This window comes from Phasianus colchicus, chromosome 1 (assembly GCF_987193195.1).
Source record: "Phasianus colchicus chromosome 1, bPhaCol1.hap1.1, whole genome shotgun sequence".
Classification (NCBI taxonomy): Eukaryota; Metazoa; Chordata; class Aves; order Galliformes; family Phasianidae; genus Phasianus; species Phasianus colchicus.
The window spans coordinates 175,722,815-175,736,560 of NC_143436.1; the positions used below are offsets into that span (position 1 = coordinate 175,722,815).

Sequence of the window (13,746 nt, forward strand, 5' to 3'; positions counted from 1 at the left end):
ACACTTTGGATGCCTGAACAGCATTGACAAACATAACTGATGTGCTTCATTAGAATAGTGGCTCACTGTGGAAGTTTCTATTGCAGAAGATAACCTGAGGTGAAAACAGTAAATTAACACCAGACTACTTGAACACATTTATGCTCTTCTGTCACTAAACAAAATAATTGCAGATCTACTTTCTCACAAATACAAGCTTTTACACAATTTTAAGTATTTACAGAAAAGGTAATTAGTAAATGGAGAATCCTCCAAAAATATGCAAAAGCTTAATAACATACCTTGATTACCATCTGCGGCCACCTGACAACCTTTAAATTCATGTAAATCAGATTCCAAACGTGTTAACACAGGATTAGCAGGTGATTCAGAGGTTACTTCTTTCTGCACATTTTCTTCCTGATACACTAGAGTATTATTTATTGTATAAATAAATCTCTTGGATTTTTTCCTCAATCTGGATAACATATTTAGGCTTTTAAAGCTAGATTTTCTAAGAGCATTTTCACTATTTGTTAAATGTAGGTCACTGCAATTATCTGGAGATGCAGTGCGACATATAAAAGGGTGAGAAAGAACATCAGTTACCACAGATTTCGAAGTTGCTTTTAAATGCGTGGAAAAGGTGCTGTTGTAGACTACAGAATACTCCATGACATTAGTACTTTCAATTAAAAAAGAACTACAGTTTAAAAAGCTCATTTTAGAAACCTCTTCACGTGCACATCCTTTTACCAACTTTGGACTCACACACAAAGGTTTTACTGGAGTTATTTCTGCCATTGGATTGTGTTTAAATATCTTCATATCACCGCAGTTTTCTGACAAACTGGCACTTGAGAGCTCCTGTGCATTTTTCAAGCCTGCAGTATTCAGTAAAGATGTTTCCATGACATCATCCTTGGTCATTAGTACTGACTTCTCTTGTAAACATTTCTCTCTACATAAGTCAGACTGTGGAGGGCTACACATAGATGTTTCCAGATGAGTTATATCAAGATCGGACAAGTTCAGCTGAGACCACTGGCTTGATGAAGACAGCACATCTTTCACAAGCTTCTCATTCACAGATGATTTCTGAGTTCTATTATCTTGCAAGTTTCCTGCAATCCTAAGATACTCCAATTCTTTTTCATGCCCTATTAAGCAGCTGTCTTTACTATCCATGTCTTCATCAGTGTTCTGGAATACAGAATCCTTCACTTCAACACAGCAGCTTTTTTCAGTCCAGTTATCAGCTTTCACTTCCTGTGAAATGGCAGTCTTTCTTCTCATACGTTGTTCAGAAAGAACATCACCCTTTCTTTGTGCTTCATCTGTTTTTATTTCACATTTCTCTATTGCATGCAGAGCATGTGGCAATAGCAGAAGAGTTCCACTGGATTCAGCAGGCAAGTTGAATGAATCCTCAAAGCTATTCATCTCACCAAATAAACCATCTAACATCTCCAACTCTAAATAGTTGAAAATAGAGAAAAGAAAAAAAGTACTAAAAATTACATTTCAGAAATAAGTTAAGAATAGAATTGTATTTTTACAGGTAAATACAGCATTCAATTTTATGGTCATTACCTTCATTCAATTCAGGATTCAATTTGGAAAGATAAATGTATGTCTTTAAAATAGGTTACTCTTTAATAGCAGCTATTAGAGGGAGGAGATGGGGCAAATCATGTATGTACAGACGCCCCAGCTGTCTGAAGACTGCGGTAGTTGTGTGGTGAAAGTCTCTAATATGAAACTGTAATTCAGAACTATTTATCTACTCTAACTGTTAAACACACTACTGCCTGAAACATTTCCCATATGGAGATCCATAGACCATTTTTCAGTACTTTTCACACACACATGCAGCTAACCATAGTATACTTCAATGATGGTTTCATGCCCTCTGCTCTATGCATAAAGCCACCTCTCTCAACACATCTCATAAAGTTGCCCATACTCTTTACTTTCTACTTTTTTGCCTAAGTCACAGAAGGTATCTAAACAAGATCTCGAAAGGAAGAAACTGTAAACACTACAGATTGAAAGATGCACTCCCCTGGAGTAACTTCTGTATTCACATCCTTCTGTCCTGTAATTGTGAGTGTATTCCAACCCTGCCCATTTGTACTACCTTTAACATAAACAGGAGCTATTACCTTTAACAGGAGAAGAATACCAGAAATATTTGAAAGATTATGAAGATACTCATTATACACTGAATATTCTGATGCCAAGGAGTGAAAGAAAAAAAAACACACAAAAAATCCCACCAACACAACAAAACCAGGGAAGTTCATTTTGACTTCTAAGTTCACTGATGTGTCAGGAAAACAAGTAACCTCTAAAACTAGGACTGAAAAACAGAACGTCTTTTTTCCCCCAGTTGATGTCATAACTAAGCAATAACTATTTAATCTCTTTTCTTTAACACCTCTACTGAAAAAAAAAAAAAAAAAAAAGAGTCTTAAACATTAGAGGCTTGGAACATTTCTGCTCCAGAGTAACACACTGAATGATTGTCAGAACTGTCCAAGTTTGAATCCTTATAAACACAGCACTCAACCCATTTCTACTAATTCCCTTGTTTCCCTTAGCATGCTTGAATCTACATTACAAAACCAGCAGTATGTATCGCTCTGCAAGCCTCAATGCTTTCTGACCCCAGCATTCCCTGGAAGTGCTCAAGGAATGTTTGGATGCTGTGTTGAGGGACATGATTTAGAGACAATTATTGGTGATACACCGACAGATGGACTGGATGATCTTGTAGGTCTTTGCCAACCTTGGCGATTTTACAATTCTCAGATGTTCTTGTCAAATGCCAAACTGATTATTTCATAATTCTTTACACTTGTCAAACAATGCTTTCATGGCATTCCCTTCAATTCAAATGAGGAGAGACAACAATCCCAAGGATATATCATCCCATCTAGCCTGTGTCAAACAACATCCTTTTACATCCATGCATGATTAATAAATTTCCGTTAATATTCTTCCCTTCTGTCACTGTTTCTCAAAATAACCAAAAAGCTCAAACCAGAAACATACATTTTCACTTGTTCACAAGTGAACATAAAATTAAAACTTCTTTTTCTTTGCCTATATATATTTTGCATTTGTTAAAGAATAACATTCTTTTTTCATAAAGTTTTGTCATGCTGTGAGCTATTAATAGATGAAACGAGTATATAAAGGATATAGCAAAAATAAAAAAAAAAACAAACTCACCACAGAAAAATGAGGATTGAGGTGAAATTTCCTAATTACACTAAACCTACTTAATAGCAGTCTTGCTCCCCTTGAGCCTGTGCCCTTTTTCTCTCTCGGCTTTTCCATATGGTCTTACACCTTCACTCATACCAATACAAATCTGGTTGTCATCCAAAGGCATTGTAATCTAATTTGATTTGTGGACTTACAGAAATTGTTGTTCTGTTTTTTAAATGGCCACATTAAATTCACAAAGGCAAGCCAATTCACAAAGTGGGAGCAGACAGCTGGCAGAGGAAATAGGCTACGTGGTCATTTCAAGAAATACTATGTAACTTAACCTCAGCATTCCTTCACAATACACTGAGTAATAGCAATAAAACACCAATGCTTACCAAGATCTTTTATGTCGTCTTTAGCATTTAGTTTTACTGTCTCTGGTATAGACAGCAGACTTGTATCATTCTTTGCAGTATATTCATCATCTTTAGATAAAAAGTTGTGCAAAACCTGCAAACCAAAGATACAGCCAAACATGTCATGGAATGTATGTTTATATATCCTATGTATCAGTGACATGAACTGTAAAACACGCAGCTATAAACAACTGCAATTTCTAAATAATTCCGCATTTCTTACAATAAAAAGTAGTGTTTTTACAGTTATACTTCTTGCAAATCAGTGAGTAGATGATCTACATCTTCAATGCAAATCAGCTTTCATTCTGTAATCAACACAGGGTCACATGGGGCAGTGAATGGGTTCACCAGCATGCAGAAAGTAAGCCTCTCAAAAAGAAACAGAAGCACCACTCTTTGTGTGGTGGTTTTGCTGTTAAAAATATTATCTGTGAAGTTTCAGGTATTAAGAATGAAATCCCAGTAGTGACATTCCTGGTTTTCAGTCTCAATAATCATTTGGCTTTAATATATAAAACCACAGTTAAGCAGGAACTGTCCTTTACATAATGGTATCAAAGGACTGAAATGAAGCCTCAATTTTAACTCTTAGTATAGGGGTTGAGCACAAGAACTTACTGGACAACTTAAATCAAATAATAACTCAAAACTTTGACAGGAGGGGAATAAAGTGGAACAACTAAACCCTCAGACAATTGGTATGCTGCAATTCCTAGCTTTGGTTTTTCTTTGAATGACTCCCACTGCTACTGAATCCAAATTTATATTTTATTTTTTACAGTGAAAATATTCCTCAAAGGGGGTATTTGTGAAAATATGATCTATAGCTGTGTTTTGCAAGCTTACTTCAGTGAGCAGTAACTTAAAACAGCCAGAATAGCCAGATAGGAAGACCTAGAGTGAAAATGACAGAATTATTGTTCTTGGCTCCAGGAATGTAAGCATACAACTAAAGAGCTTAACTGAAATTAAGGAATAGCACAGCTCTTAAAAACTACTTACTATCTCAGCTCTTTCATCCTGTTGCTTTGCTCCAGAAATAGAATCATTCTCTCTAGCTTTAGAAGAAAGACAAAGAAGTCAATTCATTTGCTCCTAAGTTATTGAGTATGATGAAATACAGTTGATTTGGGAGGGTTTTCATTTGATTATTTTAAATGCACCTTAAATCTGTAAACAAAAAACCTAATAAAACTAACTAGAAGTTTTAACTAAAACATCCTACAGGTGAGTCTGAGGAACAGCGTGTGCATTTTTAACAGCCTAAAATACTCTAAGTTACATAATCTGGTTGCTGCCATGTAGGCATACCAGTCTACCACTAAGAGCCTACTGCTGCTGCCATTCCCCTTTCCAGCAGTTATTCATGCTATCACTCCCTCATTTTTTTCTTGTCACAGGATCTGGATGAGATCTTCAAGCTGCTACAAGGGACTTGTTTCCTCTCCATTTCCACGTACAAGAACAGTAATATCTTTTCAACTCCATTACAAATGGGGAACGTGAACACTACTTTTAAGATGATTTAAGTGCAGTATCTTGAAATAACATCTTTCATAGACATGGCATCTAGGCTCCTCTGTGGTATTAAGATTAATAAATTGAACTCCTCTTTTGTAGCAGCCAAATTAGTTTTCCTTTTACAGGTAACAGGTGGCAGAAAGTTGACTTCATGACTATAAAATAATTGTACTCATCCAGGAAATAAGAAAATGAGAAGGAAAGTTCGAAGCAGAACTCATTTCCTAGAAGTGTACTGTTAAACTATGGGTGCTTCCCCCAGTCCTTCAAGTCACATCATTCAGAAGTCACAAATACCCAGCTAAGAGCAACACCCAGATCCTGCTAACAGAGAGGATCTCCAGTTCTGACATGCACTCCTAGTATGCTTTAGATGCTTTGCAAGTTTGTATACTTTATAAACTTCATACAGTGATAGTTTTACAGTAACAAAAAAAGCACTGCCAATAGATAAGCAGACATCCAGGTCTTTCCATTTTCTCAAGAATCATCAACTTATTAATTCAAATTGCATTTTGCTTGTTAACCATGCTAAAGAAATTTCACTTACAACAAGTCAAGCCTTGATGTTTGACATCACTGTTAGTGACACCTAAGCAGCCATCAGCTCAGTTACATTGGCACTGCTGTTTGTGCAGCTGTATAGGAAATAAGGTCCAGGAATCATCCGGTCCGAATAATCTAGGAAATACAGTCTTCAACTGGATCTCAGTCTGCCTACCTGCACCAATAAAACAGTTTGGCCTCAAAATGCCAAAGCCAGCATGGCTACGGAGAATTTTACTCAACAAGCTGCAACCTTACACTTAATAACATATTCACATGACTTAATAGTTGTCTAGTTTTTTGGTGGAAGAAACACAAGGAATCATTATCCAATCATCTTTCTATGCTTCGTTCTATTATTTCTAAATTTATATCCCCTAAATCCTCATACATGAGAAGAAAACATCTGCAAAGCAAGGATACATTTAATTTCATTTCTTCTACTTAGGGTTACATTATTTACAGTCACCCACAAAGCATCACTGAAAGAGTTGAAAAAATAATAATAATGAAGTGTCAAAACCTGAAGGTTTTAATTCTTTGCAACTGTTCATTTTCAGAGTTACCTATTATCACTGTCGCACCAAGTGTAGGAGGAGTAGCTAAAGAACTCGTCCAGGACATTTCTGGATCCACTTCTGCACCCAGGCTTTCAGAAATACGTTTTGGAGTTCGGATCTAGAAATATATTTTTAAGTTTTATTTTTATACAGAATTCTAAACATAGCACTCCACAAAAAGAGAACAAAGTACAGGGATGAAATATTTACCTCTAAAAATTTTGGTGTGCAAAACAAGCTTCCATACGGTCCTAAAAAACATTACATAATGAGGACAACAAGTTCATCCTAAGAAATGAAGACATATCTACACATATCAGACAGCCTGTAGAATGAAAAAAATGAAAATACAAACCAGGTATATTACTTTTCTGTGGTGTTCTGCAAGTATTCCTTAAAGTAGTTGGACTGCAAAATAAAAGAATAAATTTAATGTATCCATTTCTGAAAATGACTGTAAATATTCATAGCAGACATTAAGTACATTACTGCCTCTGTTATTTCTTTTCTTTGCAACCACAGCTACTTCCTTGACTAAATAACAGATTTCTTCTAATTACCAGTCAGAATTTCAAACCCTACTGAGTTTATGTCAAACAGTAAAATGCCTCCTTTGTGAAACATATTAATTTTCAATGATATTTGTTTGATAAACAATATGCTAGACTTCAATAGAATTATGAACATCTTAACATAATGTACAAAACTATAGAAACACTCCCAATTAATTTATTCTAATTAAGTAATTATTTCAACTGTTCTTTATAATCAAGACAAGAGCCTTCAGAAGATGAATCTAAAAAATATGCATTTATGTGTAAAAAACAAAAAAACAAAAAAAAACAACACCCAAGGCCATTACCAAAATATCCCAGGAAGGATCAAATACAGTTAATACAGTTTTACAAACTACTACTGTTGAAGTGCGTGATGCATAACAATTCTTAGCTCTTGCACTGGACATAAAGGGTCTGGAAAGCTGAAATACTGTCAATAACTGTCACATGGCAGCTACAAAGGAGTAGAAAAATAATTGGAAGATCACCTAAAAGTAAAGAAGTCTTCAGAATTAGCTAGCATTTTATTTTCCATTTGTTTAGCAACCTACAAGTACCATGAACATATGAGATATGTGAGATTATTCACCACTCTAAAGAAGTTTAGCAGAAAAATACATCAGTTTTAAAGTGCTTTTTGTTTAAAATCCAGTTTATCTGGATCTTATACCCACATTGATTAATTTAGCATACCTAGCAGCAGTGTAGTTGTGGCAGATACCATGAGGAGAAGCAAGTATTTGATTTTCTTGATCCGTTTTTCTTCCTGCCATATTTGGACTTAGCAAATTTTCTCTGCCTACAACATAAAACATAATAATCTTGCAACACAATCTTGCAGTAACTGTTTCAATTTTGAAGTGTAAAGATAAGCTTTAAAAAATTATATCAAATATGATTTCAGTCCAAAACCCACACCTAACGCTATGCTCTCCTCTAGTGCTTTGAACATATACAAATTCTATATCCTAACAGCTCACCACATTTCCACCAAAATTATATGTACCATCAAAAATAATTCATTCTGTCGCTTTATTAATTTGTTAAGATTTGTTTTAGTGTATTTCCAAGACATTATTCAAGCTACATATTCAATGTCAGCATGCTACACTGTATTTGCACTTTGTATCATTGCAGAAGCTACCCCTAGAGGGGACTGAGTGCATCCAAACATGCATTGTCATTGACCTCTCTCAAATTTACGTAAGACACAACATCTCTTGATTTAAGTAGCACTAAATAAAAATAGCACTAAATAAATATATATATATATATTTCTGAAACTGTTATTGGAGGTGCTGCCAATGGTACTGCCAACAGATGCTACTTACATGCATCCCCACGTAAAAGAGAAAGTATGCCCAGCAAAGCAGCAGAACCCCTGACAGTGAGCTTCTCGCATGAATGAGCATCCACTCAAAACAGTTTCCAGTGAAAAAACGCCAGTGGATTTCCTTCTCAGAAATTAGATTTCTGCATTCCTCTCTACTCCTGAGTTCCTGAGTCTATATGCACTGCAGGTCTGCACCCCAGTAGCAGACCTCACCTCCATCCATGTGCTCATTTTCACAAGGAAACAGAGGCACATGAGCCACTTGACTAGCCAAGAAAACAGAGAATAAGACCTCGGGCCAGACATGGGTAACCACTGAAACTTCAGTACCAGTCTTCACTTTACAGGGGAGTCTAAACAACTGTCTGCTGTGAAACAGAACCACCATAGGGCTCCTTTGTTTCTATCTTGTGAAATGCTACCAGTAATTCACTAGGGACTTAAAATAATACGGAAATTTGCATAGCTAAAGTTAGAAGAAATGTGGTCCCAGCTAAGGTGAGCACAAGCTCAAAAACAAAAGAAATGAGAAGGGTAACTGTTCTATGGAAGCAAAATTATATTTGAATGCTGAGATGGTTCTACACCTTTAAAGGCTCTGCTTTGGAGTCTAAGGACAAATTCAACAACAGCAGAGACTTGTGTTCATCTGTAACCTATTATCTTATTGCTAGGAGGACACAGATGATGTACAAATGAAACACTGCAGGGAAAGGGTTAGACATTCTTCTACATAAAAAAATTCTTACACACAATCCTGCATATATCTCCATAGAAAAGATTCATCTTTCTTTCCAATAAGGATAGGTACAATGGCTAGCAGGTAAAAATTTACTCACTTGTTTCCATTTTTTTCTGATCCAATTCTTTTCCAGGAGAAGAAAAAGGTGGCATTGTATTCTGTTCTTTAAAAATCAGTGGAGTTGATGCCAGCTGGCTGTCTGTAGAGGATTTCGCCTTTGGAGTTTTAAAAGTTTGATCAAGCCAACCAATGGGACCTTCAGGTTCTCCTAGCAACTTAGGCTCATAGAGGGGTGCTTCTGAGCTGAGCTCTTCAAACCAGTCAAGACTTATAGGCCCCAAGTCTATGAATAAATACATACAGGGAAAAAAAAAAAAAGAAATTTTAATTCTATATATGACACATGTAAGAGAACATCACAGTTAGCTGTACAGAATCAAAGATCTATACAGGATAGGAAAATATACATTATGCATTCATATGCTAGTAGCAAAATGCTTTACCTCTTCCACTGCCATAAATCTATTCCTGGACAGATCACAGAATCAATGAGTTGCTTGTATTGGAAGGGACCTTTAAAGGCCACCTAGTCCAACCCACCTACAGTGAACAGAGGCACCTACAGCTCCATCAGGAGCTTAGAGTGCCATTCAGCCTGACCTTGAGTGTCTCCAGGATGGACATCCACCACCTCTCTGAGTAACTTGTTCCAGTGCCTCACCACCCTTATTGTAAAAAGAAAAAAATTCTAATATCTAGTCTAAATCTCCTCTCTTCTAGTTTAAAACCATTTCCCCATGTCCTCAACAGACCCTGCTAATACATCTGTCCCCTTCCTTCTTATACCTCCCATTAAGATACTGAAAGGTCACTCTCGGGTCTCCCTGAAATGTGTCTTCTCCAGGCTGACCAGCCTGAGCTTTCTCAGCCTGTCCTCCTAGAAGGACATAGCTTTGAGTTCTGATTCCCACAAAATATAAACAAACAAGAAACCTATCAAATTTCTAAGACCATAAGCAAACCTAACCAAAGAGCTAATGAGCATCCAGTTTTTTTAAATCATTCAATTTCACACATAACAGCAGGTTAAACAGATCCCTTCCAGCATTTGCTGATTATACAAACCCAGGAGGAACGACTAACACACTGGAAGGTTGTACTGCCATTCCACAAAACCTGAACAGGCTGAAGAGTTGGTAAGGGAGGAACCTGATAAGGCTTAACAAGACCAAGTGTAAAGTCTTGCAGTTGGAGAGTAATAACCAGATGCATCAGTACAGGTTAGGGGATGGCCTGCTGGAAAGGAGCTCTCCAGAATAGGACCTGAGTGTTCTACTGAACAGCAGATTGGCCATGAGCCAGCAGTGTGCCCCTGTGGCCAAGAAGACCAATGTATCCCGGAGTGCATTAAAAAGAATGTGACCAGAAGGCCAAGGGAGTTGATCCTCCCCCTCTACTCTGTGCTGGTGAGGCCACGTCTGGAGTACTGTATCTGGTTCTGGGCGCTCAGAACTTTAAAAAAGAAAGGAATCTCCTAGAAGGAGTCCAGTGGAGGGCCACAAAGATGATAAAGGGCCTGGAGCATCTCCCTCATGAGGAAAGGTTAGTAACCTGGGTCTGTTCATCCTGGGGAAAAGAAGACTGAAGAGGGATGTGGTTAATGTTTATAAATATCTAAAGGGAGGTAGGAAACGAATGAGGCCAGGCTCTTCTCAGTGGTTCACAGAAGTAATGGCCTAAAACTTGAACGCAGGAAATTCAGTACTAACACGCTGAACAACTTCTTTATGGTAAAGGTGACAAAGCACTGGAACAAGTTGCCCAGAGAGGTTGTGGAGTTTCCTCCTACGGAAATATTCAGGGCCCACCTGGATGCCTATCTGTGCAACCTATTATAGAGTTCCTGCTTTAGCAGGAGGGTTGGACTCAAGCTCTTGCGGTCACTTCTAGCCCCTGCATTTCTGTGATTACTGTGCTGTACTACCACCAGCTCATCTGGCAAAAGACTGACCCTGGCCTGCATACATAAGGAAAATCAGGTTCAATTAAAAAAAAAAAAATAGCAACTGAGCACACATTATGAAAAAAACCCTATGATTTAAAGAAATATATAAGAAAGTAGGTAATAATGAATAGAGATTTGAGCCAAGAACAACCTGCATAGTACCTTTCTATGAAACGGAAGAATCATAGGATCTACTGAGTTGATCCACAATGATCATGGAGTCCAACCCTAGGCTTCACACAGAAACACCCCAAATCCAAATCCTGTGTCTGAGAGCACTGCCTAAATAAGCCTCGAGCTCCAGCAGCTCGTGGCCGTGCCCACAGCCCTGTGCAGGCTGTTCCATGCCCACCGCCCTGTGGTGCAGACCCTTTCCCTCACCCCCAGCTGCCCTCCCCTGCCGCAGCTCCATGCCGTTCCCTCGGGCCCTGTCGCTGTCACACAGAGCAGAGCTCAGCGCTGCCCTCCGCTCCCTGTGAGGAGCTGCAGCCGCCATCAGGCCTCCCCTCAGCTCCTCTGCTCTGGGCTGAGCACACCAGGGGCCTCAGCCGCTCCTCATACGCGTTCCCCCTTAGCTCCTTCACATCTCGGCAGCCCTCCTGTGGCCGCTGTCTAATCGCTTTGTGCCCTTCTGGCACTGCAGCGCCCAGACCTGCGAGCAGCACTCACGGCAAAGCCGCGCTGGCACGGCGCAGAGCGGGACAGGAAGAGCTTACAGGTAGCACATAAAAGATGTTAACATCCATACAACAACCCTAACACACGTCACCGTAGTCAAACTGTACCTGAATCGCTACAATGCGCCTTAAATACTTCAAAGAAAGTCGGTCTTCTCCCAGATTTGTAAGCCATTTTTTAATCTCACCGGAACAGTTGTTGGAAAACCTGAGAAGAAATAAGGAAACAGCGCCTGACGCAGCGCTCACGGCGCCCCGCCGCCCCTCTCCGCAGGGCTCGGCGCCAGCACCACAGTTACCTCAGCGCTACGCTCCAGGAGGCGACCCGCTGCCACCGCGCACCGGCGGACACCCAACGGCCGCGCGAGGACCGAGCCGCGACCCCGGAAGGGCAACGACACGGAGCGCCCGCGCTAGCCGTGCGGGGATATTACCTCCCTCCGGCCCCCGGGAGCGCCCCGCTGCCGCAGCATCGCCCCAAGCGCGGGGCTCCCCGCGGGCACGGCGCGGCCCCGCCGAGCTGCGCGCTCCCGGGACGCCGCCACGTTCAAAGCTTGGCGCCAACACCGCCTCCCGCCGCATGCGCGCTGCGGCCGGAGCCGTGCCCGCCTCCCCGCGGGGAGGACGGAGGCGGCGCGACGGCCGCCGTTTCTCAGGGCCGGGGGCGGTTGGCGCTCCGCTCGCTCCTCCCTCGGCGCCGAGCGCGCACAACGAACGCCGCCAAGCACGGGAACCGCGCTGCGGCTCTGCGTTCCTGGCACGACACCGTGTGACTTCTGCACCTGCTTTCCCCCATGACCTGTTCCTCACAGCGCACTGTCCTTCCCGTGACGAGATACCGACTCCCCTGCGCACTCACCGGCTACAGAAAGCGTAGCATAAAAAGCATACGCGTCCGTCTCCCAGATTCTTCAGTCCATAAAACAGCTTCAAGTCAGATGAAAAATTCTTCCTGCTACTGCTCTGGAGCTCGACACCTTCCATTCCAGCCAGTTATCCACTTGCTGTCGTGGCGAGCGAGGCGCAGGCTGCCTGCCCACAGCTGTGGGTGCCCCATCCCTGCAGGGGCTCGAGGCCAGGCTGGATGAGCCCAGCAGGCAGAGCCGGGTGCCCCGCAGCCCATGCTGGGACTGCAGGGCTTTAAGGCCCCTCCCAACCCAAACCATTCTGTCACTCCATGAGTTTGCGGCTGTGCTATAAAAGGGCCTCTCCATACCAGTCACTCTTCTATAGTTTTATCACGCTGATTTATTCGTGTGCCATCTTCATCAGTTTCTCTTCACGTTCACGTTTCTCTTCAATTTTTCTGTGTCCCTTCACCTTCCAATAAACTTCCTTTAATCCTGCAGAAGGCTGTGCAGGTGCAACTACTGCTTCTTCCCATAGCATTGTAGAAGCCATACCATTTATTCAGATGATGGCTGGTATTTTCCATGTTATTTTCCATGTTATTTTTTTTTTTCCCCAAGCAGACTGCAGTCATAAGTTCTACCTTGGTCATGATCTTTTTTCTTTTTTTTCCCATTCACTTGATAGGAACGGTGCTCTGAAAAACCAAACACAGCACCTAACCTCAACCCATCTTGTTTTTAGCTATGAGTGTTTCCTCATATACTTTTTGTTCCATAAAAAGGCACTCAAAGGGATCTTTCTCACCCACACGGTGGAAGTTTAAAGACATCACCTCATCCCTACTGATTCTTCCTGCCCTGTTGTCCCACTTTTATAATGCAACGCTTTTATACAAAGGTGAGGGGTGGTGTGAAGAAATCACGGAACACCACAGCAAGTCCAAAGGTGTGGGGGATTCTACAGTCTTTACAGATTTGCAAACACAGCTCTGATGAATTTAATTACATGATGTTAACTCTGTTACTTTAGAATCGGCATAACTAAAAGGTGCAATTAGGACAGAAGAACTATTAGCCTAATATGAAGGCACCTGTATAGCTGTAATTTATTTCATTATACAGATACTAGGCCACTTTTGCCAATCTAACTGTTTTCCCTCTGGGTTTTGTACCAGCTGAAGTACACCCCATCTCTCACCACAACCAGTTGGGGAAAAGCAGTTTGCAGACAATCCTTAAGTAATGGGGACGTTAAAACCTTTTAGCAACGACAAAGACTTGTCGCAAAAGATTAACGGCCCGCATTCTCTGCTTGGTCACCAGTGGCACCATCAGCT

At 40.7% G+C, this 13,746-nt stretch overlaps 1 protein-coding gene across 3 annotated transcripts in view; it reads right to left on the minus strand.

The window, feature by feature from the left end:
* The window catches only part of BRCA2 (BRCA2 DNA repair associated), a 40,446-nt gene that overhangs the window by 26,089 nt on the left and 611 nt on the right, over positions 1-13,746 (minus strand). For 2 of the 3 annotated variants that reach the window (XM_031615829.2, XM_090133293.1), the window contains exons 2-11: positions 11,858-13,104; positions 11,667-11,766; positions 8,974-9,219; positions 7,495-7,600; positions 6,600-6,652; positions 6,455-6,495; positions 6,251-6,362; positions 4,620-4,675; positions 3,594-3,708; positions 282-1,454 (exon numbers count right to left, since the gene is read on the minus strand). In XM_031615829.2, coding sequence (XP_031471689.2) covers positions 282-1,454; positions 3,594-3,708; positions 4,620-4,675; positions 6,251-6,362; positions 6,455-6,495; positions 6,600-6,652; positions 7,495-7,600; positions 8,974-9,219; positions 11,667-11,733 — 1,969 coding nt within the window. In that variant the 5' untranslated portion in view covers positions 11,734-11,766; positions 11,858-13,104. The remainder of the gene's footprint in view (positions 1-281; positions 1,455-3,593; positions 3,709-4,619; positions 4,676-6,250; positions 6,363-6,454; positions 6,496-6,599; positions 6,653-7,494; positions 7,601-8,973; positions 9,220-11,666; positions 11,767-11,857; positions 13,105-13,746) is intronic. The other variant, XM_090133288.1, reaches the window with a different exon arrangement.